We start from the raw sequence: 24,809 nt of genomic DNA on the forward strand, positions 1-24,809 counted from the left end.
TCAAAACTCAGTGATTGAAAAAGCAAACTAATTAGAAAATGGACAAAAGACATGAAGAGACATCTCATCAAGGAGGATGTGCGGATGGCAAACAAACACAGGGTGAGATCTCCAAGATCGTTAGCCACCGGGGAAGCAGAAATGAAAACCACCACGATATCACTACACACCCCTCTGAACAGCCAAAACAACACGACACCACCAAATGCTGACGAGGACGTGGAGGAGCCGGGCCACTCACGTGGTGGGACAGAAGACGGTACCGTCACTCCAGAAAAGGGCGTGGCCGTCCCCTGCAGAGCTGAACCCTGTTCCCTGTGCCACCCAGTGACTGCGTTCTTGGGTATCTGTCCCAGAGAAATGAAAACTTACGTTCACGCAGAAGTCTGTATGGGAATGAAAGATCTTGGAGGTTTACTATGGCCCCAAACTGGGAACAACCCAAATGCCCTTCAAAGGGTGAACAAGGGCAATGCATCCACACCGCAGACTTCTCAGCAATGAAAAGAAATGAACTTTGGACACACACAACTTGAATGAATATCCAGAGAATGATGCTCAGTGAAAGAAGCCAGTCTCCAAAGGTTAACATACCATTATGATTCCATTTATATGAAAGTCTTAAAATGACAAAATCATAGAGACAAAGGAGATCAATGATTGCAAGGGTCAGGGATGGCGGGTGGGCGGGGAGATGGCTGTGGCTCTGAAAGGGCAGCTTGAGGGTCCTTGTGACGGAACCGTTAGCGTCTTGACCGTGGAGGTCACGCGAATCAGCACACATGATAAAACCGCATGCACATGGACGGACACTGACACACACACACACGCACACACACACACACGCACACACACGCACACACACACACACACACGCACACACACACGCGCACACACACACACACACACACACACACACACACACACACGCACGCACGACTGCTGAAGTCTGAGTGAGGGCCAGGGCTTACACCAGTGTCACATCCTGGTGTGACCCTGCACGGCAGCTCTGCACGATGTTACCACCGGGATAAACTGGGTGAAGGAGCTATGGGGTATCTCTGTACCATTTCTTAGAACTGCTTGTGTATCCACAATTATGTCAAAATAAAAAGATTTCTTAAAAAGACATTTCTTCCAGTGAGACCCCACGGGAAGTGCATCTAGGAGTCCATGGAGTGGCGATACCTGGGGAGCTGGCTCAAGTCTGTACAAAGCCTGGCCCTCCTGCTTCCTGCCCACCCAGGGGCCTGAGATACCTCTGTGGACCCCAGGCCCCGGTGGGCACCAGGCCACAATCTTCTTGAGCCTCTTCACGTCTCATTTCAGTGGGACCCTTCTTCTTGGGAACCCTAAGTTTGGTTCCACTTTCTGGTGAACTTGAAATCAATGAAACTCCATTTCTTTATGGAAAACATCCCTATTACAGATAGATAATTCTTATAAATTATTATGAATCTGAACTTATGAGCTCAGAGTCAATTTCAAAGCCAGGGAGAGAGGCCTTGGTGGAAACGACTGCTTACTTAAGACCCATTTTGCTACACAGGGATGCACATCAGTTACCCTCCCATCATGACAGAGGGAGTGCATGGAAACAGCGAACGTCCTCGTCCTGTGTGCAAAACACTGTCGCCCGTGCAGATGCAGCGTTTGGCCGGGGGTGTGGGATGGTCGCCTCAAGAGGGTGGGCAAGGCAGATTCGGGGGACAGTACAGGGTGGGTGTCAAGGCGGGCTCTGCAGAAATGGCAGAGTTTGGAAAGTCAGGGGTGACGTGTACACAGGGAGCAAGCGGCGGGGCACCCTCCTGAGCAAAGCTCCTGTGGTGAGACATTAAAAGGGGGGTCAGAGGATATGTTTCCCTTTCTGCTCTCATCTGGAGCATTGCATGGAGTCTCCAAGGGGCTTGGTGGCCCCTGGCCAGTTCCATCCAGGATTTGGGACAATGACCAGGAGGGGACAGATGCTCCCGGGGCGGGGAGGGACTGCTGCTGTGACCACCAGCTTCAGGGGGCCCTGTCTGGGTGGGGACCCAACACGGCAGCCACTACCCACACGTGGCTATTTCTATTAAATACAAGGAGAAATTTAGCTTCTCAGTTGTAGGAGCCACAGTTGTGTGTGAGCCCATTCAACCCAGCAAAGCCAGAGAGGATTTCATAAAGCTGAGGGGCCTGGGGCTGGGAGAAGGACGTGGGGTGATGTGGGATCGGCCTGGGATCCAGCCCCAGTTGGCTTGCTGATGTCCCCGTGTGAACTTCCCAAACCTTAGAAGGTTCCTATCCAGCTGAGTCAATACTGAGCACACATTCCCATTTGTTTTCCATTAGAACGTGCATCTGAAACCCTTCATTAGCCTATCATTCCAGAAAATAATGGCTAACTTCTGGCGGTAGTTTTTCCTTATCCCACAAAGGCACTGTGTAAGACCCTTCCATTATTGTAGTTTACTGGTGTAAGGGAAGAAACTGGAGAGACTATTTCCAAGTCCCCGGGAGTCTCCTGCCTCGAGGATGCGGTGCCCGCTTTGTCTGGACGTCAGGGTGAGCGAGGGCATCAAGCCGGGTCCAACGGGGCACCGTGCAGCTCCATCCCTGGCTTTGCACAGAGGCAGCGTCACCGTCCCCCTCTGAGGGTTGTTCCGGGAACAGAGGTGGAGCTGGGGGCCCCTAGGGGCTTCGAAAGTCAGCCAACATTCAGTGCAAAAGGTCCCAGAAAGACTCAAAGTGTCTGGGGAATCAAGGGCCAGTCAGGGACACCACCAGCCCTCAGCCGGCCCAGGCCACCCCCAGCTATCCGAGGATGCTCCTATCGGGACTTCGAGGGGGAGACAGTAATTTGCTGCTTTTGTTACCCTAATGAGTAAAGGCAGTTACGCATTTGGGGAAACCGTCTCTATCGATCTGTTTGAAAATAAGATGCGGGACGCTTGATTTGTGACATCCAGGCAGCTTTACAGAGCGTCCTGGGTCTTGGGGAGAGAGCACCCACCGCTTCTGTTAACAAGAAAGCCCCTTCCCCAAGCCTGACACTCACTCCCCACCCTGATCCTTAAAGAGCTGGCTGTTGGCAGCCCTCATCTGTTTCCTTTGGCTGCTTGTAGCTAATATGGCCACCCACCACCTGCCCCTGCCCCTCAGAGGCCTGCAGGGCCCAGCTGCCCAGGGTTCCTGCAGAAGTAATGTCATATCCCGTTCCCTTTGCTGACACCAGGCTGGCCCAAGCGTCCCAATTCTGAGAGACAATCAATCATAAACGCAATCCACCTTGTTGCAGCAGCAGCCCTGAGACGGAGCTAGGACAGTCGCCTCCAGCGGAGAAGGGTGGATAAATGTTTGTTTCGCGGGCCCCGCCTCCCCACAAGCCGGACGCCCACTGACCCCTCCTCAGAGGCCCGGGAAGCTGGCCTCAGGTTTCCCGGCACCGCAGACCTTCCCCAGGGCTGGGAAGTTTTCCCAGGATGGGTGCCCGCCGGGGAGCCAGGGAGGGGCAGCCTCTAAGATGCAGGACACCCGGTTACATCTAACATTCAGGTCAACAAGCGTTACCCTTTACGCTAAGTATGTTCCCAATACTCCTGCATAGAAATGATCCCTTGTTTCTCTGAAGTTCAAATGTTACCCGAGTCCTATATTTTAGCCGTAACTTCCGGCAGCCCCAGCAGGGACCTCAGCAGTGGTGCTTGACTCAGCTCCCCACTCGACCCGAGCTGAGCAGTTGTCCCAAGGACAACCCCGTTCCCAATCAGGAGACAGTGGGGTTGTGCTTCTCAAAGGTCAGCAAGTGCAGAATCACCTGGGAGCTCGGCTGCTGGCCCCGGGGCCCCATCTGCAGAGTCTGAATCAGTAGGTGCGGCCACAAGCGATGCATTTGTAACGTGTTCCCAGCTGATGCAGCAGGTCCCTGAGCGGGGGTCCCAGCATCGGCTGGGGCTTCCCCCCACATCCACACCAAGAGGCCGGGGCTGCTTCCTCCACCTCCCCAGGCCTTGAGTCTAATGGGAGAGAGGGGTGCCCACTTCTTGGCCATTATGTCGCCCAGAGGCCAGATGCTACAAAGTGGTCGTTATCATTTATGCTGGACAGGGACCCATGGGAAGACAGGCTCTGGGTCAGCTCTGAGGGGAACCAAGGCCTCAGGCACTCGGCTCACCTCCTCGGGCTGGGGAGTCGGCCCTCTCACGGGCTTCCTGTTGTGCTTGGAATCAAACCCCAAGTGTGCCCAGGAGGCCTCAGGTGGCCGGCCTCCTCTCTGACCTGCCCCAGGACCTTTGCATATGCTCTTTCCACCCCTAGGTTCCCTCCTGGCCCTTCTCTCAGTGCTGTTCCTTATCACGCATCAGCTCTTGGCCCACAGGGCGCCTCCGCAGAGGGACCTTCCCTGGTCTACAGCCGCCCCCATGACTCAGTGCCCCATGGGTTTCCTTCTGAGCCTTATCATCACTGCAATAGCTTCATTCCCTGCTCTTGCTCTCTGTCTGTGCCCCCTCTGGACCGTGAGGTCTGTGGAGCAGGGACCCTGCTCCCTAGTGCACGCAGTAGGTACTCGTAAACACCCGCTAAAATAAACGCATCAGCGATGAGTCCCACGGTGCCACCGCGGCGGCAGGGGCCGCGTGGCCCTCCCCAAGAGTGGGGCCCCTGCCTGCCCTCGGGGCCCGGGGCTCACCTGGCTTGGCACCTTCGTCCACGGAGCCGTTGCACAGCTGGCGGAGGAACTCGGGGCGGTTGTCGTTCATGTCAATCACGTAGATGTACAGGTCGATGGGGTTCTCCACCTTGTTGCCGTTCATGTCCACAGCATGCGCTCGGAGCTGGAAGGCAGCAAACGCCATCAGGGCCGGCGGCTGCCCAGCGGGGACACACCTGACCGGCCGCCTCAGAACAGCCAAAAGCAGGTTCCTTGGACCCACAGCACTGGGACGGTGGTGACATAACAGCTCCGGGCCCTGCAAGGGCCAGCCCGGGGACACGTCATGAGCCTCGGCTCTCTGTGGAAATGGGGAAGGGTCCTGAGAGGGCAAAACCGGGTGTCCCACGCGAGCTTGAAACTGACGTGAGGGCCCATGCCAATGCCCACCCAGGACCCACTCAGACCATCCCCACACCATTGACCATGAGGGTTCAAGTCCACCTAGAGTAGCTACAGAAAGGCCACTTGTGCCAACCAGGGCTTAGACTCCTGCTGCTGAGAGGTCAGGCCTGTGAGGGAGACACATGGGGGCCTTGAACTTGGGCGTCCACTGTGAGGCCACCCTGCTGCCCATTCACACCCCGGCTTATCTGTTCTTGGGGCAGCAAAGAGGAAACAGGTCCAGGGGCCCTGGGGTGGAAGCCCCCCACTCTGCTGGGGAAGGGGCTCCAGGGAACTCCATCTGGGAACGACTTCAAGGTACAAAGGGCAGATACCCTCAACTCGGGCTGGAGGGTCCAGAGGGGCTGCTCAGTCCAGAGGGGCTGCTCAGAGTCACCCCTTCACTTTTGGATTTTTTTCTTTTATTCATTCATTCACTCATTCATTCATTCCCTCAGTCAATATCTATCGAGGCCCCATCTGTGCCAGGCACTGGGCTGCACCCTAGACTATGGCTCAGTGAATCACGGGGCTGCCCTGGGGCTTCTCGTGTAGAAGGGAGACGGACCCTGAGAAGGAAAGGAAGCAATACAGAACGCGTGTGACCACAGCGACCCGCTGGGGTGGGGAGGAGGCCAGGCAGGCCTCTCAGAGGAGATGACGTTGGACCTGAGCCCTGGACAAGGGGCCAAGAGGACAGCAAGTATGGAGGCCTCGGTGGGGCACGCAGAGTTGGCTGAGCCCTGCAGGCAGCCGCGGGGGCTGGAGTGGGACCACTGGGAACCTGGGATTTAGACGGGAAAACCAAGTCTTGGAGAGTGGAAGGGACCTGCCTGGGGTCTCTCCAGGCCAGAGCTGTGACTGTCACACAGCCATGTCCCGGACCCCATCTTTCTGTGGAAATCACGTTACCCTCCAAGCCGGACACACCGGACCTCAGGGTCTTTACACCAAGACAGCGCCAAGCCCAGGGTGCCCAGAAGAGCCTGTGCTCCAGGCCTCCGGGGGGAGGGGTCTCTGAGCTCCACCCACAGTCGTCCACGCCACCCCCGCGGTGCCCTGCACCCTGCGCTCTGCCAGCCTCAGGGGAGAGTCAGCAGTGCCCATCCTTGCCTGCAGGAGGGGCCTCGTGCTAAGTGCAGCACGCCAGCCCCAGCCCGGAAGCCCTGGGTGGAAGTTTACCCTTGAAACAGCATGTTTAGCAGGGAGCTCCAGGCTGGCCTCACAGACCAGGAGATCTGATTCATCACAAGGGGACAAATGAGCGCTGATTCCCAGGACCTGCAGCCCGCTCAGTGGTGTGGCTGCCCCCTTGCAGACTGGCTTGAAGTATCGTGTTTAAACGTCTCAGGATGCTGTGCGGCTGTTTCCACCAACCACCCGCCGTCAGTCCCCAGTTCCGGGAGCCCCGGTGTGCACCTGCCCTGCTGCGGAAGTCCTTCCCGCGGGCCACCAGGCCATCCTTCATCTTGTCAAGTGCAGCCAGGCAATAAGGCACTGAGCCAAAGGTTGAGAAGACTTTTAAAAAGGGTAGTTCTGAGCTACAATTAAAGTTATTTTCTAACTAAAGTGACACTGCTGCTTGGGCCGCTATCTTCAGCAGCAGGAACAGCCCGAGTGGAGCCAACGACAGAAAGCGGCTGGTGCGGTTCTCCTCGCCCACCGCCCCCAAGTTCAAATAACATTCCACAGTGTCCGCTGGAAATCTCTAAGAGCCCCCCAGCCCCGTCCATCTCTAAGGCTGTGCACACAGCTGCCAGTTGGGGGACGGGGGTCTGTCTTGGTGGTGGAGACAAGAAATGTCCTGCGACTTGCAAATCTGAGCATCGCACACCAAGCGAATTTCCCGTGATGCACTGTGGGTGCCTGCGGACCGCGTGCGGGACCCTGTTCTCTCCCCTTCCAGGTGCTCGCTCTTCGTGTCTTAATCGTGAGCCACTGGTTTCTTCCTGGGGCACAGGACCCGGAACATCTTATGTGGGCCCTGGAAGTGGCCTCACGTGGACTCTGGAGACTGTCTTCCATCACCACCAGCCTCTGGCTCTCACTGTGCCCGGGCTCGGGCTGGGGGTGCCCCCAGAACTCTACATGCACTGCCTTCCCTCACAGCCCACAAGACCCCGTGAGCTGGGTGCTGTCCGATCCCTATTATAGAGACGGGGAAACGGAGGCTCAGGAAGATTAGCGAACTTGCCCAAGATGACGGTACGTGGGAGAATGCAACAGCAAGTCCTCTTAAGGAGTCCTGAGAGAACCTTCTGGGGAGTCATCTTGCAGGGCAGTGACAGCTCGTCTGTCTCACGTTTGTGGGCCTCCACGCGGTCGTCTCATGGTGACCCGGGTCCACAGTTTACCAGCTCCCTCTCAGGTGGCAGAGTTCATCCCACCCACTCCACAGCCAAAGGTGCCAGTGGAACTGGGGTCGGGGGGAGCAGAGAGGATTCTAAAAGGGCCGCAAGGATGTGGGGCACTGGTCCCAGGAGTGAGGGCAACGGGGCTCACCCCGTGATCAGGTCCGTCACGTGGTGGGACTGGCCTTAGTGGCAGGGAGGCTGGACAGAGGTAGCCTCGTGGCCTCTAAAATCAGAGCACTTTTCCTGGCCAGCGGCAGGTGAGAGTCAGCGACCTGTGGTGCCGTCAGGAGGTGGAAGCGGCCCCTGGCCAACAGCCGCAAGGAACTGGGGGCCTGTCTGCCTCCGGCTCTCCCCCCTCGGTCTCTCAGTCAGCACGGACTCGTTGGCAGGCGAGGGGAGCTGACCTTGACCCGTGCCATGAGCACTGTGGTGGCAGCACACAGCCCCCGTGGGGCGCCAACAGTCACGTTGAGTTGGTGTGTGTCCTGCCGCGAGGCTGGCTGAACACGTGTTGGCTGGACTGTCTCGCTGGTTCTGTGCACCCACCGTGGCGGCTAACGGTGGGCCGGGAACTCTGGAGGCCCCAGACCACTGCCAGTTGGGTCTCCTTTCCCTGGACCTGGCTCCTGCCTTCCCAGCAGCGGGTCTGGGGGGTGCGGAAGGGGGCTCAGGGAGGCGTGTGGTGCCCTCAGCATCAAGCAGCTCTCGGGGTGCCCGGGGCTGGGGGTCCTCAGGAATGGACGAAACACTGCGTGTAGCTCTGGGCCGTTTGCACTGAGGCACAGATGGGGCCCTGGAGGCCCAGACAACCACAAGGTGGGGTCCTCAAGCTTCGGCCTTCCTGTCGATCCCACCTCAAAGGGGGCCACGAGCCTCATGGCCTTGCATGACCCACACAGTCACATGGGCCCTGTGTTCAGAAGGGCCTGCGTGTGGTTTAATGCTCTGCCGTCACTGTCTTAAAATCCTTAGTAAGCTCGGAGGGGCCCCCGTTTCATTTTGTGTCGGACCCGGAAATTCTGTAGCCGTCCTGAACATAGGGAAGTAATCGACTGAGAGAGGAAACCCTCGTGGCTCACGGGGCACTGCCCGCCCCCCAGGGTGGGCTCCTGCAGGAGCACCTGCTTCTGACGGGACATCAAGAGTCCCTCACGGGAGGCCACCGTTGCCAATGACAGAATCAACCTCCTCCCACCCACTCCTTCCCTTCTGCGAATGGGTTATGAGCGTCCCCCAAGGTCTGGGCTCTGGTCTCGGGCCAGGGGATGTGGCGTGGACAAGCCCGATGGCTCCCTGCCTGCATGGAGCCTTCCTTCTGGTCCAGGAGGTGGACAATTAGCCCAAAACAAATAACCAGCAAACACGAGGAGGAGCAGAGTCTGGCCGCACTTAGCAGCTTGGGCTGAAGCCGAGTGAGCTCCGAGCCGGTCAGTAGGATGACACGGGCAGGAGGCTGTGAAGTCCATCCTCTCACGTGAAGGTCTTTGTTTGTAAATTACAATCCAGGAACTGGGAGTTCCGATGTCTTGACGATAACCCCGAAGGCAGCCTTACCAGGGGCTGGGCTCCGTCCTAAATGCCTCACGTGTGGTCACCCGTGAGTCCTCGCAACGACACGCTGATGCAGCCTGGCCGTCTGCCCCCTTCGCAGGAGAGAGCACTGAGGCCGGAGAGGTTAAGTGCCCAGGTCTCACCTGCTGGGGGCGGGGCTCCAGCCTTGTGACCCCCGCAGGTGCAGACCCTCATCCTGCAAACAAGGATGCAGAGCCCAGAGAGGGGCCTGGCACCAGGGCGGACGGCGTGAGAGCTGAGGCTTCCACCTTGCTCCAGGGCCACTCCCACGGGCCACCAGGCTGTGAGGCCAAGGAGGAAAGGGGTGGACAGTCCCTTTCAGCTGAACCCCGAAGTCTCCACTTTCTCCTCCTTTCTCCCTCTCCACGCACAGCTCTGACATAGAAATAGCAGTGCTGGCTTCAGAGCTGCCTTTCTGCTCTCAGCGAGGCAGGAACAGAAGGGCAATCAGAGAGGCCGGGGATGACACAGCAGCCTCTCGACGTCCCCCCCGACCATCAGAGCTCCTGACAGGTCATGCGGATCCACGTCTTCCAGGTGGATCCAGTTCCACCAGTCGCTCCCCCAGTGTGTCCCAGACCCTCCCAGCATCACCCGGGAATGTGTTACAAGTGCAAATTCTTGGCCCACCCAGCCCCATGAAATAGACACTCTGGGGTGGTGCCCCGCACGTCCCTGGGCTTTTCTCATACAGACTTGGGTTTGCCCTCCCCCCGCTCAGGGGCCTGAGGCCATGGACACTCACATGGTAGGAGGCTCGCTCCTCCCGGTCCATGGGCCGTGTGACATACATCCGGCCAGACATGGAGTCGATGCTGAAGACCTCCACCGGGGGCTGGTCGGCGCCCACGCCCGTGATGCTGTAGCGGATGGGGATGTCGCTGTCTTTGTCGGACCGGATCTGGAAGGAGGAGCAGATGGAGGGGAGAGTCAGGCTGCAGTGTGAGCAGGGCCACGTTCATCCCACCTGCCGGCCACACACGTGGCCTCTCCCAGGTGCATCTGGGGCCACAGCCAATGCTTCGCCCACTCTGGGGACCGGAAGGGCAGGTAGAGGCCAGGGGTTTACTGAGAGCCACCGCTGCACGTCCGGTGGCCCACCAGGTGACAGGGGAGGACAGGACACAATATTCCAAGAGGAAAGGGTGTGCAGCGAGCGTGGCAGAGCCAGTGACACCGACGGGAGAGCCTGCAACTGATGGTCTGAAGTGGCTGAGGACCCAGTGCCAACACCCAGCGCACCACACCTCGACAAAGGTGAGGGCAAGGGAACAGCACACTCCACGGAGCTCTGAGCGAAAAAGGTCGGCGCCCAACACACTTGTGCCCCCGAGCTGTCACCCGTGTAGGAGGGAACAGACATTTCTGGATGCGCAAAGATGCAGAAAACGTCCTATGTTCTTGCTCCTTGGACAGAGGCCCTGAGAGGTGGGTCACAGCAAGGATCTCAAGAACGGGGGCTGCGACAGAAACAGCCCCCCACCAGTATTTAGACACAGAGACTTAACTCTGAAAATGGTTGTCGACGTGGTTTTATGGAGCTGAGTACAAGCATAAAAGTTTATTTTTTATTTTTATAACAGAAACTGTATATTGTCGAAAAAACAATTTAATAATGCTTATCTGGGTCCCAAATCCAAAGTAAGTTAGCAAAGCCTGAGAGTTGGGGGAAGAAACGGACAGAACAGAGAAAAATGCACGATTCTGTGTTTTATGGGGGGGGGGGGCTACACAGAAACAACATGTCACTTCTGACCAGATCATTAGACAAACATACGTCTTTGGGAAACAGAAAGGACACCAGCAGAATTATACAAAGACGTACGTCGTTCATTCAGATGAAGCAAAGACTCTTGTCACATAAGGGGCAGTTAATAATCACAGACACCGTGAAAGACTTGTCCGAAAGTGGGAAACTGTAAATATGCCACAAGGATGTGAAAGGAATAACTGATGGGGTCAAATTAAGATTAGCATAAAACTCTGAATACACCTTTAGAAAATACAACTTTTAAAAATCAAAGCCCAGGGGACCATGGCAACATTTTATAATAAAATGGACCACAATGAAAACCTCAAAAAATTGCACAAAGCAAAACTGACCAGGACATTTTATTAGAATAATGCAATTAAAATTTAATGATAATTTTAAAGAGACATTTTGGAAAACATTCTGAAGTAACCACAGGTTAAGGAATCAAAACTACATTTAGAGGTGATTTAAAAATAGTAATGACAAGGAGACGATTACACAGTGAAACCCAAGGAATTTGGCCAGAGATTGAATCAAAGAAAACCCTTAACTTCAAATGTTTTCATCATTAAAGTAGAATTACAGTGAATGAACTGAGCATTTGGCTCCAGAAGGAAAGGAATGACAAAGCAGGATGCGGCAAACACCCAAGTAACTGATTAAGACGAATGCAGAAATTTCTAAATCTGAAAACGGAAAAACTGGAAGAAGTGATAAATAGATTCAAGAGCTGTACTTTGGAGAAAAATCCACAAGAAAATAAACATGCCTTTGGCAAATTTAAGAGAAAAAAATAAGACTTAAAAGAACATTTTATTCTTTATATTTTATGTTAGCCAAGTCGAAAATCTTGACAAAACTGTTTACTTTTTGAGAAAATATAAAATTTCAAACTCAGCTAGAAAGAAGAGCAAACGTGAAGAGACCACTATTTCTTTAGGAAATTCCTCCGCAAAGGGCTCCAGGGTCAGGTGAGCTTACCTAGGAGGTGTTTGAAAGTTTTCCAGAGCAGAGGACACAAGAGAAAAAGCAATCCCCCTGGTTTTACAAATCCTCCTTGGATCCCATTCTCCTCCTGAGAGCACAAAGTAAGGTAACTGCAAACCAATCCCACACAGAGACGGAGATGTTACGGTCAGAACAGAAATACCAGCAGGTGGGGTTCAACCTGCACTAGGGCCGCCATCATCACATCCAAACGGGAGGGCTCAGGTGTGACCTGAGAGTGAGTCCTTGTTAGAAGCTCCAGCAGAGCAAACCTCCAAAGAGCCTGTATGGTCCTCACTGTTTCTGCTACTTTTGTAAACGGTCAGGCCACGTTAAATGAGACCAGATTTATTTTGCAAACAAATCGGTCTTACCGTGATTACCTCTGGTAGGAATGTGGGTGACTGTAGAGAGAAAAATTAGGTTTTGGTAGAAACCTGTGCCTTGAGATTCTAGTCCTGTTTGCTGTCTTTGAGGTTTTATTTTCTACCTGTAACTGGGCTGGATCCGCGTTCTTCTAGTTTCCTCAAATATCTGGCCGCGCTTCTCCAAACCAACGTTTCTAATGTTCTCCTGCCCGCCCCCCATCCCCCCCCATTTTTGGTCACGCCTCACAGTTGCAAGATCTTGGCTCCCCGACCAGGGATCGAACCCACGCCCTTGGCAGTGAAAGCGCCGAGTCTTAACCACTGGACCACCAGGGAAGCCCCTTCTCCTGCCTTTCTGACTTGGAATCACTAAGAACAAAACTGCCCTTTCCCCAAAGCCCTGCAAACTAAGGCTGGATGACTGGGTATGAACTTCAGAGAAGCCCCCGAAACAGCTCATGTACCGACAGCCTGCCTGCCTGTTGCCATGCCGACATTCAGAAAGTCCCCTGGAACATGCAATGACCTCATCAGAGGCAACCAGACTGCAGAAGGTGCTGTGAGATCACCGACCAGAAATCTTCTCGACTGGCTGCCCCAGGACTCAGAAACAGGTTTAGAGCCAGTTCCAACCATTAACTTTGTTTTTCTTTTCCTTCCATGGAAATGCCTCATATTATACACCTGACTGTTTGCATCCTGCAACCCTGCCTCCTGAAATGAGACTACTGCTAACTGAACTGAGAGACAGGTTCAGTGAGATGGAGCAACCTGCCAGCCCAGCTGCTAGGCTGCGAAACTGCTTGGGGGAGCGTCAAAGGCGGGGATGAAGGTTAGCGAGACGCCACCCCCAAGTATGCCGCTGGGTATAGTGACTGTTTTCAGCTGCAGGACCTTGAGAAACAGCAGGTGCAGGAGGGGTTTTCTCTGAGCTCCCTCATCTGCCTGGAGACAGAGACTCAAAGAGGCTCAGGTGCCACAGATCTCCTCCCCCCAGGGTGGGGTTATCACCTGAGAAAGATTATTGCCTCTAGTCTTGGGAGGGGGGCTAGAAGAGACAAGCACACCCAGGCCCACCTGCCACACGACCACACCTCCCATCCCTCCTCCAAGGGTCCATCATCTTTCCTACAAGTCACTTCCTCTCCCCTGAGAGGCCTACATTCCCCTCCCCTTTTCCTCTTAGACTTGAATTCTCAGCCATCTTGGGGAGCTACTCATTTTCCCCTGGGTCCCCCACGTATACATGACGCGCTCATGTTAATAAACTTCTGCTGCTTGTTCTCTTGTTAATCGTTTATTACGGGAGTCTCAGCCAGGAACTCAGAAGGAGAGAGAGAAATTTACTTTTCCTCCCCCTACACGCCAAAGTGGGATTTATCTCAGAAACTAAGGGTGGCTTTTTCTCGGGCAACTTATTTCTGTAGCACAATAATCATCACAGGACGGTCTCCACGGAGGCTCCACAGAGATTTGATAATGAACATCCTTTCCAGCTGAACCTGGATCATAAGAACAAGCCATCCCCCAGAAAACGCCACTTCCGAGAAAATTCGGTCCAACAGAGGACACCTTTCCTAAACCACCATTTACTGTTAACACACCAGAGTCGACCCCCCCAGGGCACGAGCGTGGGGGCAGGGACCCCAGCCGCCCCATCGGCGATAGCTGCCTCTTACCTCCTTCGCGACAGGACGGGGAAGAGAAAATATCAGGAACCGGTGGTCCGAAGGAGGCGACGCTTTCATCCCACAGGTATCATGGAGGTCAGCGTGACGTGCGCTGCTTGGGGGCTGACGGGAGCCTCCGAGAGAAGCCACGCGCGCACACGCACACACGCACGCACACGCACGCGCACGCACTGTCCGCAGGACGGGCGCCTTCACTCCGGCTTCCCCAGCTCCGCCCTCCTCCCTCTCCTACCGTCACGTCCGGTTCTCCTGGTCCTTGTCCGCCCTGAGCAAGACCACTGAGAATGGCCGGGCCGGACGTCCCCCACGGACCCCTGGGCCGGGGCACCGCCCGCTTTCTGCCTGGACTGAGCAGGGCGTGGAGCCCGAACGGCCCTGCAGAGACTGGGGGCACGGGGGACACATCCGGCCCACCCAGTGTGCTTCCCCACCCCGCCCTCTCCGGGCCAGGCTGCCCGTCCTTCACAGGGAAGTTAGTCATGAAACGAATGAAAAGAACCCGCTACACATTTCAAGATTTTATTTTTTGCAAAGAAATCTCATTAGATCCTGACCGTCGAGCCGCGTTCCCTTAATTCTCCAGGTGCCGTTTGGCGGCGCCTTCGGAAATACGCACAGGATGCCCTGAATTCTCCCACAGTTTACCGTATTAAGAAGAAATACTGTGCAGATGAATTCACCAGATCAGGGGAGAGCAGTTTCCCCTTGATTTGTGTCTGGAAAATGAGAAAAACATCACAGCAGCGTCCGGAAGGACCGTGAATAAAGAGTGGAGGCGGGCATTTCCATCACCCATCTCACTTTTATGACGCCACCGAGAATTACACTCTTTTGCATTCGTTCCTAAAGGACGGAACAGATGGTATAAGGTTCGTTTAAAGTGACGCCGACATTAAATAACGTACGGTGCCTGGCCATTGTGTTCGCCCAGGGACCTCGCTCGGAGGGCTGGATCTGTCCTTAGGAAAGGCTGGATGAAATGCAGGATTCTGGCAGAATCTCCCCCAAGGAGAAGGTATTTGCCTAATTTCGAATAAACTTGAAACTTGGAGGAAAGTCACCACGTGTGGTTTTGAATTGTAAACGCCTTGGAGGTTTATTCCCAAAGAATTGAAGGGGAGGAGAATCCCACTGGACCTGCAGAGAAAAGCCTGCCTCAGGACAGGCAGAGACCCAGTCAGCCCAGGGGACACCGTCAGTGCAGACTGGGCCCCTGGTGTTTCAACGATGTCTTCTCTTGGCCCACGTGGCCTGTGCTGTGTGCCAGGCCCCATCACGCTGGGCAGACACAGCCCTGCCCTCACGCGGTTCATGGACCAGAGGAATTAGATCTAAAAAAGTGACAGCCTCTCAGTGCAGTGTAAAGTGATAATTATAAAATGGGGGAGGAACAGGGTCTGTGAGAGATCCTGATGTAAGGACTTGGGGGGCAGAGAGAATTTTCAAAAATGTCCAGTTAGGGCCTCCCTGGTGGCGCAGTGGTTAAGAGTCCGCCTGCCGATGCAGGGGATACGGGTTCGTGCCCCGGTCTGGGAGGATCCCATATGCCGCGGAGCGGCTGGGCCCGTGAGCCATGGCCGCTGGGCCTGCGCATCCGGAGCCTGTGCTCCGCAACGGGAGAGGCCACAACAGTGAGAGGCCCACATACCGCAAAAAAAAAAAAAAAAAAAAAAAAAATGTCCAGTTAAAATTGAGTGTTTGGTCTTGTCCACCACGGTACATGATTCCTGGACATGCATGTACATACACATACATAGAAACATGCATACGCACATAAAACAGACATGTAAACACACCCAAACACACAACCTGCACACATACATATAAGCATACACACGTGTGCACATGCGTGCACACGACTGGATCTCCCCTCCTTTTGCTCTAAGTCTCTTGGAAGGCGATGGCTATTCTGCATCTTAATGGCTTTGCCATGCCACTAATAAGGCCTCCGTGACCCTGTCCCCATGTTTTGAAAGATGCTCTCAAAACCCTTAGGATCAAGTTCTTCCACAAGGATGTAATTCTTCGGTGAAGTATTGTAGCGCTTTCTCCTTGTATGATATTAAACCCAGAGACCTTCCCAGGAAAACAGGTTGCAGACTCTCATTTTTGTTACGTTTTGGGAGTTTTGAGCCGCCTGCAGCAGAGGGAGAAGCTCTGAGTCGTGGCAGCAGACGCTTTGCCCCCACCCACCCCAGGCTGGCCAGGACGCAGGCAGGCAAATCTACACTTGGCCGTGACTGCGGCCGGCCAGAAGGCTGCAGCCAATTTTCCTTTACAATCCGACTCTCACCAGAGCCAGAGTTAAGAGCACTCTTTCACCTTAAATGTATTTGCGGCTTCCCCGCGGCCTCAGCTGGTCCTCACAGCCCTCACGTTGGCCCGCGACGCTGGGGCTTCTAGATTTTCATGCTGACAGAGAATCAGGGTTTTCTCAGGTTTTGTGTCCGACATCCCGTCTGCTCTGCAGGGACGGCTCGCCTGTCCCCGCCCCCCCCCCCCCGCCCCCACTGTTGAGCACTAACGCCGCCCCACACCCTCCTCTGGGCCCTAGGAACACAGACAGGCTGTCTGTCCCCACGGATGGCAGGTGCAGGCCTGGCACGGTGAACAGAGTAGGTGCTCAATCTCCCTCTTTCCACAGGAGAACTATCTTCTCTGAGCCCCGAGGGAGGAGGCGGAGGGAAGGGGGGGCCCCGAGGGGGCGGCAGGTGGTTGAAGATCCCAGGTGGGAGGGAGACGGTCCACCCAGCCCTGTGGCTACTGTCTGGGGGCAAAGAAACAGCCGGAAAATAGGGAGGGGGGAGAGAAGAGAGGTGGTCACCCCTCCCCAGGTGAAAACCTGGAGCAAAAGAAGGAGGGGGGACCACCCCCGGGTGCCTGCAGAGGCTTCTGGGGGCCCTGGGGGGCTGGGGGAGGGAGTCAGAAGGGTTCTGCTCTAGAGACTCAGCGGGAACTGAGGGGTGTGGTGTCACCTGGTCCCCAGGCCTCCGGCAGGAGAGGAAGGAGGCTTGGGGAGGGGCTGGCCCCCGGGAGGGGTGAGCTGATGGGACCAACAGCAGGACGGCCCATCCTCAGCCTGCTCTTCACTCTGTTTATCTCGGGCTTCTTTGCCCAAATTAGGGTTTCCCTCCTTACGTGTCCTTATTATGCCTCGGAAGCCCGAAGCTGGCACCGAGCTCCCCTGTGAAGAGGAGGGTTCCAGGAATCTCCACCCACCCCTGCAACTCCTTAAGGAACGATGAAAGAAAAGTCCCAGAATGTCGGCCCCACTGACGATCCGGTCCAGCCTCTTCTGCAGATAGGGAGACTGAGGCGCAGAGAGGCTAAGGGTGGACGAAGGTTTCACAAGGAGTCCAGGATCGAGGGCAGAGTTCCCAGGTCTTGTCTCGGTCACGCTGCCTTCCTAGGAAGCTTCGAAGAACAGAAGGGAGGGCTTCCCTGGTGGCGCAGTGGTTGAGAGTCTGCCTGCCGATGTAGCGGACACGGGTTCGTGTCCCGGTCCGGGAAGATCCCACATGCCGCAGAGCGGCTGGGCCCGTGAGCCATGGCCGCTGAGCCTGCGCGTCCGGAGCCTGTGCTCCGCAACGGGAGAGGCCGCAGCAGTGAGAGGCCCGCGTACCGCAAAAAAAAAAAAAAAAAAAAAAAAAAAAGCAGAAAGGGAGGCTGAGGAAGCTGTGCCCACTTGTGCAGATGAGAAACTGGGCCCAGGAGGTCTCTGTGTCTCCCCAGGGTCTCTCGACCCCTGATGGGAATCTCAGACCCCAGGTGTCCCTCTCATTCCAGCTGGTTTTACAAATACACAGGGATTGCTGAAGTTCCATGCTTTGAAAGGTCACCGTGGGCTTCCCTGGTGGCGCAGTGGTTGAGAATCTGCCTGCCAATGCAGGGGACACGGGTTCGAGCCCTGGTGTGGGAAGGTCCCACATGCCGCGGAGCAACTAGGCCCGTGAGCCACAACTACTGAGCCTGCGCGTCTGGAGCCTGTGCCCCGCAACAACAGAGGCTGCGATAGTGAGAGGCCCGCGCACCGCGATGAAGAGTGGCCCCTGCTCGCCGCAACTAGAGAAAGCCCTCGCACAGAAATGAAGACCCAACCCAGCCAAAAATAAATAAATAAACATTAAAAAAAAAAAGTCACCGTGGCTCTAAGGCCCAGGACTAGAACGTCACTTTGTTTTTGAAAGTGATCATGAAATTATAAACAAATCCTACGTGACGCAGTAAAGTTTAATTTAAAAGCCCTTTGCCATGGCGCTGGGCGAGCAGCAAGATCTGGCCAGAATAAAACTGTTCTCTCAAGTGAATGGGGCAAACCTGGGGCCGAGGGTGAGTCAGGATCCATACTTCCCTCCCCAACTCTTCCTTGATTCTTGAACATTACTTTTAAAAGGCTTGACAATGTTTGTATTTCTTGCATTTTATGAAACACTTTCCTTGCACAATGAAATTCAACTTTCAATTATTTTCAACTAGGTTCTTGTAATGAGCAGAAAAACCCAGAATGTGATAGGGAAAGGCATTTGTTGTGTAACACTGACACTATTGTACACCACCATTCACAGTTACTTTGAGTTTTATAAATCATGAAAAAACCCCTCAAAGTCGTATGAATATTAATGAAAGCCATGAATATGTTCTTACAAAATTTGCCTGGTGGGGAAGAGAGAATTAGATGCTTCTCAAAAGTGCCCTTCAGGTTGTACCAAATTAACAAAGACAGGCAGCTACTTAATTCGGGGTGTGGATGACAGAAGACATTACTGCCGACAGCGGGAACGGGGCAGAGTCCACTCCCGGCTCTCACTCAGGCAGCAGAAGCCCGATTTCCTTCTGGGGGGCCATTGTTCCCCACTGCGAGTGGTCCTGGGGAGCAGTCGGTCAAGACGCCCTGCCCTGCCCTGGGCAACAGGCAGGCCTATGAGCAGAGCTGGCCAATCAGCTTCTCCTCTCAACTGTGGATGTTGAGTCAAGAAAGAGTGGGGGGTGGGAAATATGGCTGGAGCCCCTCCGCTGCAGGGCCATCTCCCTGTCAAGACCCAGTGCCCTGGGGCCACCTGCTGGCCAGCCTTCCCTTCCAGTCCGTCTGCGTGAGGAGGGGTGGCTGCAGTGGGTTCCCCCGTTGCATTCAGTCAAACCTCTGCCTGACCCAGATGTAGTCGGAGGGGCCCTGAACACTGCGCGGGGCAGAGAAGCTCTAACCAGAGGGCAGCATCCCCGTGGTGCCCAGGCCCCTGCCTATGCCGCCTCCCCACGGAGGCCTACCCGACTTCTCCATCCCAGTGTGCGGTGGGGTTCCCCGCAAGCAGAGCCGGAGATGGGAGTCTTGTGTGAGTGGTCGCCTGGGCAGAGCCTGTAGGAGCAGAGGCAGGAGAGGAGAGATGCGGGCTGGGCTGGGGTCTGGCTTCAGACCCATCTCCCGGGGGAGCTCTGGAGCCTCCGGGTGAAGAGGGGGCCTCCGTGGGCCAGCCCAGGGTGAGGAGGGTCCGTCCTCTGCTGAGGTTTAGAGCGGCGGCTCCCAGGGAGCCGGGTGGCACCAGCGCCTGCTACACCCTGCCTCGTCTCCCCAGCCCTCCCATTGCAGCTTCTTCCTGATTATGCTTTTGTTGACTGCTCTCTGTCTCCCCCACTGCACTGTCCAGGAGATGCTCAGGAGAGACGGTCACTTGGCTTGCAGCAAAGTTTAATTTAACTCAGCACCCGGCCTCGAGTGGTGTTTAGTCGACACCTGGTACCTGGGCAGCCTCCTGGAAAAGTGAGGGCTCTGAGCCGAAGTCTGGGCAGGTCTGCGGCTTCCCTGGAGCTGCCTGAACTTGACAGCTAACGAGGGCTGTTGCTGCACAGAAGCCAGAGTGCGGACAGATTTCCTTCCAAGGCCCCAGGCTGGGAATATACCTGTCCATCAGGGAGCAGAGTCTACGGGGGACGCTTACTGCCTCAGCCCGATGGAGGCAGGGATCCGCGGGGCGGATGGCTCTTGTGGGCTGCAGTTCACCCTCAGATCTGCTGCCCACGCTTTGCCTGTTGTCATTTCTGGTCCCCCAAATGAAGAGTCAAGCGTCTCGTCAGGAACGCTGCTTCATTAATATGTAATGTGTGTCCCTGCCCGCCTCTGGAAGGCCCTGCACACAGTCTCTGACAAGGGATGATCCCAGACAGGATCCAGTAGCAGCCAGACCATGGCTGGGGCTGGGGGAGGCCCAGGCGGAGCTCGAGGGGGCAGGTCTGAGCAGGAGGACGGAGACCAGCCCCCAGACCCGGAAGGAGAGGAACAGTGTCGGGGGGTGGGTGGGAATGAGGGCTATTTGAGGGACAGCGAGCGCGGGGTGAGGCTGCATGCAGGCTGAGGTGGGGCACTGGGGCTACCACCGTCCTGGCATGTCTGCAGAGACCCACCCCTGCTGTCTTTGGAAACCGCTGCCCATCGCTGCTCTGTACGGACCCGTGGGGAGGGCCCTTCCACGGGCTACAGGAGTACCTCCCCTGGCCCTGGGATTGGCTCAGGGAGAGGCATGTGACCCAAGCTGGGCCAATGGGAGTGACTCCTTTTGGAGGGAACGTCTCCTCCTTATTCTGGTCATCCTGCACCTTCTAGGAAGGTCATCCTGTCTCCCCCCAGGGACCCAGGAGAGGCACCCTCTCCTCTCTAGCTCTCCACCTTGGCCAAGACCCTTAGCCCCTTGTTTTATTGTCCTCATTGGAAATGGGATTCGTATGCCAACCTTGCAGGGCTGTTGTTGTCAGCCTCCGCAGACCCAGGATTTGAGCAGAGGCGTTGAGAACAGAGCTCAACAGGACTCTTCACCCAGGTTTTTACTGCCCGCCAAGAGCTGTCGACCTTTTTTTTTTTTTGTGGTACGTGGGCGTCTCACTGTTGTGGCCTCTCCTGTTGCGGAGCACAGGCTCCGGACACGCAGGCCCGGCCGCCATGGCTCATGGGCCCAGCCGCTCTGCAGCACGTGGGGTCCTCCCGGACCGGGGCACGAACCCGCGTCCCCTGCATCGGCAGGCGGACTCCCAACCACTGCACCACCAGGGAAGCCAAGAGCTGTCGACCTTTAAACAAAATGGCTGCTTCTCAGTCAGAATTCGGCCCCCAGATTCCAGATTGAGGCTGGGTCTCCACCGTCGCCGCGAGATTCATCCTAACCAAATCTTACGTCCTATTATCCTCAGCTGTGGGAGGGCTCGTACCCGCCCCCCCCCCCCCCCCCCCCCCCCCCGGGTTCAGGGGCTCTGGAGCCACAGGAAAGGAGTAGCTGGCAGGGGGGCAGACAGGCTTAATTCAGTGATGCTGCGGGGACCACACGTGTGAGGCCCCTTTCGGGGACCAGGGAAGATGGACTTTAAGCAAACTCCATCCACAGAGGGGTCCCATAAGAGCTGAGAGCACCAGCTCCTCTAGGAAGTGTGACACCCGACCCTCCTCCCAAGGGATCTTCCCCCTCCCTGCCCTTTGCAGCCTCAGGTCAGCTCAAATGCCACCTCCTCAAGCAATCGCCCCTGACTGCCCTGCCTGTGAGTTACTCTCTTCAGGCGCCTCTTTTCAAATCATCTTTAAACTCGATCCAACCTGGGGTGTGTGCTGACTTACTTATGGCCCATTTCCCCCTCCACTGGCTGCCCAACTCTGTGTGTGTGCCCGGAACCATGGAGAGGTGTGGAGTGGATGGATGAGGAGTGCTGCCGAGACGCTGCTCCGTGGAGCAGAGGACAGGTGCCTGTCCCCAGGTGATGCATCAAGTCTTCGTCAGGCCCCATGTTTGTTCTCAGTTGTTCTTCTTTTCTTTCTCAGGGGCACCCAGGGGTGACTGCTCTGCATCAGACCCTGTGCTGAGCCTTGTCTCACTTCTGCAACAGCCCTCAGAGAGGTGGTGCTAACCCACTTTAGATGAAGAGACTGAGGGTCAGGGAGGTGGAGCCAGGGTGCGAATCCAGAACATCCCTCTGCTTGGTCACCACTTGACACCCCAGGCTATCTGGGGCCCAGGGAGGAATGGCCACAAAGCCTCAGGGAAGCACTAGTTCCTGGTTGTGGGAAAGCTGAGAAGGCTTCCTGGATGAGGCAGAGATGAGAGGGGCCTGCATTTCCTGGTGCCACACCTTCTTAGCATCAGTTCCCTGGAGCTTGATGGCAGGAGCAACAGCAAGGAGCCTGAGGGGCCTCGCCAGGTGGGGTGGTGGCCAGAGAGAGCGACACAAGCAGGTCTGGGCCCAGAGGAGCCCGCTGCTGAATCCTCCCGTGGCACCACCCTTCCTGCTAGAAGGAGGCCCCCAGCAGCCCCCAGAGTCTCCAGTGAAGAGCAAAGACACCCATGTCCACATACGTTCTTAGGGAGGGGATGGTCAATAGCTGGTTGCTCGGGAGTGGGGAGGTCATTTGTCTCAGGGCTTCCCCGAGGTCTCCCTCACAGCCCCAAGCCCCCGATTCATATTCTGAGCCATACCCGTGCCTTTGGCATCTTTGTACTCATTTCCCTGCGCTGTGTGCCCCGAATCCACTGCCTCTCGCCAACACGCCAGGAGTGGCTCAGGTGCCGAGCAGTCCCCCTCCTGCTCTGCATGGGTGGGAGAGAAGCTGCAGCGTCAAGAACTCAGGGTTCCCATGAGCTCTAATGGACTTTTGGTCTGTTTGCCAAACACACCCAACTGTCCGGCCCACGGCACTCCAGCCAGGCAGCCGCCGGGAGCCTTGTCTCCTGCCCCAGCTGGGGCCAGGGGTGGAGGGATTGGGCTGCACCGTGTCACCAGGAGGGAGAGCCATCGGCCCCCAAGCCTCATGAACGTGGCCGCTCTCGTGGCAAAAGCAAGGCGGCCCTCAGCCAGCCGGGGTGTCCTGCCAGGGGCTGTCAGCACTGAGAGTGCTTCCACGGGGCTCCTGGAGCCCAAACCTGCCCTGATGGCTTGTCCAGAGTAAATGCTGGTGGGGGAGCACCCACTCCCCGGCCCCCCTCCACAGGAGGCCCACAGACCACCTGGAGCCAGGCTGGCAGTTCCTCAAAAGTGAAAGAGTCCCCGTGGGACTCAGCAATTCTATCAGGCGTCGGGCCCAGAGGACTGAATGGTGGTCGAAGAAGCGCTTGTGCCTGAGCGTTCACAGCAGCCGAAAGGTGGAAACAGCCCACGACTGTCAACTGTCAACTGCTGAAAAGAGTAGCGGAATGTGGTCCGGCGCTGCAGTGGAATGTTATTGGGCCATAAAAAGGAACGAAGGCCTGACACGGGTCATGGCATGCACGGACCTCACACACATGCTCAGTGAGAGAAGCCAGGCACAGAAGCCCACATACTATACGATTCCACAAACATCCGGAACAGGCAAATGCACAGAGACAGAAAGCAGAGTCGTGGTTGCCGGGGGGCTGGGGGAGGGGGATGGGGAGTGCCTGCTTAAAGGGTAGGGGGTCTCCTTTTGGGGGGATGAAAATGTTCTGGAACGAGATGGTTGTGAATGTCCTAAATGTCACTAAGGGTACATCTTATGTTGTGTGTATTTTACCAAAATAAAAAAAGCTGGGGTGGGGGAGGCCCGCTGAGGCTGTCACTCAGAAGGTTCCAGCACAGCCCCCCGACCAACGTCCAAGTCCCCAAACCTGTGGACACAGGTGGCCTGTGAGCAGCACGGGGAGACAGCCTGAGGTCCTAGAACGGCCGCCCTGCTGGGAAGCAGGGTGTCCCCGGCCTTCACTCTGGAGACCCCCTGGGTGGCTTGCTAAAGACGGGGAGACAGCACGGGCCAGTGGACCTGCCACGCCACTGGCTCTGAGGACCTGACGTGATGGTGACGGGGACCCAGATTGTGGCTCAGGATCTTTCGATTTAAGGCAAAAGGAGCAGCTGTGTGCTTACCCCGAGGGACTGCGCCACAAACCCACAAACGCTACTGAGGGTCCTGCAAAACCTCCCATTTAGGCCAGAACATCTCAACCTCGGCACTGTTGACGCTTCGCACCAACCATTCTCTGTCGTGGGGGGCTGTCCTGGGCAGGTAGGGCGTGGCCAGCGTCCCTGGCGAGCAGGTTCCACGCTGGACTGTGGCCACATCACCATTCTAGTGGTTTCCCTTCCCTTCCTCCCGGCTCACAAGCTCTGCATCCCAGTAGCCCATCTTCCTGCCAACGCCTCATTCAGCACTAGACACGGCCTCTTACATTTCTTTCCACTCACCCGTCCAGGAAGGGTGTCGTCTGCTCAGATCCAGAAAACGCATGTATCTGGCTGATGCCAGGCTCTGAGCCTCCCTGGGGAGGGGGTGATCTCAGCACATGAATCCCCCCTTGGCGGGGGGGCTGGCAGGGCTTCCTGCTCAGCACCCTGCCCCCAGCCCCCTCTCCACAGAGCCTTCTGTGGGCTCCTTCCTGGGAGCTGCTGGGGCCTCCAGGCAGTGACAGCTCCGCTGATGGCCTCAGCCCCAGCCAAGCCCTCACTGTCCATCTGGGGAGCCCAAGTGATGGCTCCACTGCCTCCTAAGCCCTGTTATCAGTGGGTCAGTGACAGGGCTGCTGGTAATGGCCCCAAATGAGTCCAGAGGACTGGTTATGACCATTGAGTCCACAGACACTTGGGGGGGGTGTCTGATGCACAGATGAGTGAAGGGACCCACACGGACCCCTAAATGGGAAGAGCCATTGCCCAGGCTGACGACAGCCAAGTGTCCTGTGTCCCGAGTCCAGGGAGATCGGCCAACGGGCTGCATACAGCTGTTCTCTGGGCTCCCAGCAGAACTCACTGGTCAGCCAGGACCATGTAGTTCTGTTCCCCATCCTCTCCTGATGCCCCATCAGGTCCTCCAGCCTCAGCTTTTACCATGCTCCCCTCTGTCCCTCCTCCCCAACCATGCCAGCCTTCCTTTAGCTCCTTAGATGCACTGTGTCTGCCCCTGCCTCAGGACCTTTGCACAGGTTGCTCCTTTTCTGAGTTAACTCCTGATCATGCTTAGGTGCTACCTCCACCCACACCTGCCAGCCTGGATTGGGTCAACTTCCATGGCAAGGGCCCCTCTCTCTTCTT

The 24,809-nt window shown here is 56.2% G+C and overlaps 1 protein-coding gene across 2 annotated transcripts in view; it reads right to left on the reverse strand.

The window, feature by feature from the left end:
* Positions 1 to 24,809, reverse strand: part of CDH4 (cadherin 4) — a 559,330-nt gene that overhangs the window by 63,862 nt on the left and 470,659 nt on the right. For both annotated transcript variants that reach the window (XM_060120472.1, XM_060120473.1), the window contains 2 exons: positions 9,746 to 9,901; positions 4,670 to 4,814 (listed from right to left, as the gene is read on the reverse strand). In XM_060120472.1, the coding sequence (XP_059976455.1) occupies positions 4,670 to 4,814; positions 9,746 to 9,901 (301 nt within the window). The remainder of the gene's footprint in view (positions 1 to 4,669; positions 4,815 to 9,745; positions 9,902 to 24,809) is intronic.

This window comes from Mesoplodon densirostris, chromosome 16, assembly GCF_025265405.1.
Source record: "Mesoplodon densirostris isolate mMesDen1 chromosome 16, mMesDen1 primary haplotype, whole genome shotgun sequence".
In the NCBI taxonomy this organism is placed as follows: domain Eukaryota; kingdom Metazoa; phylum Chordata; class Mammalia; order Artiodactyla; family Ziphiidae; genus Mesoplodon; species Mesoplodon densirostris.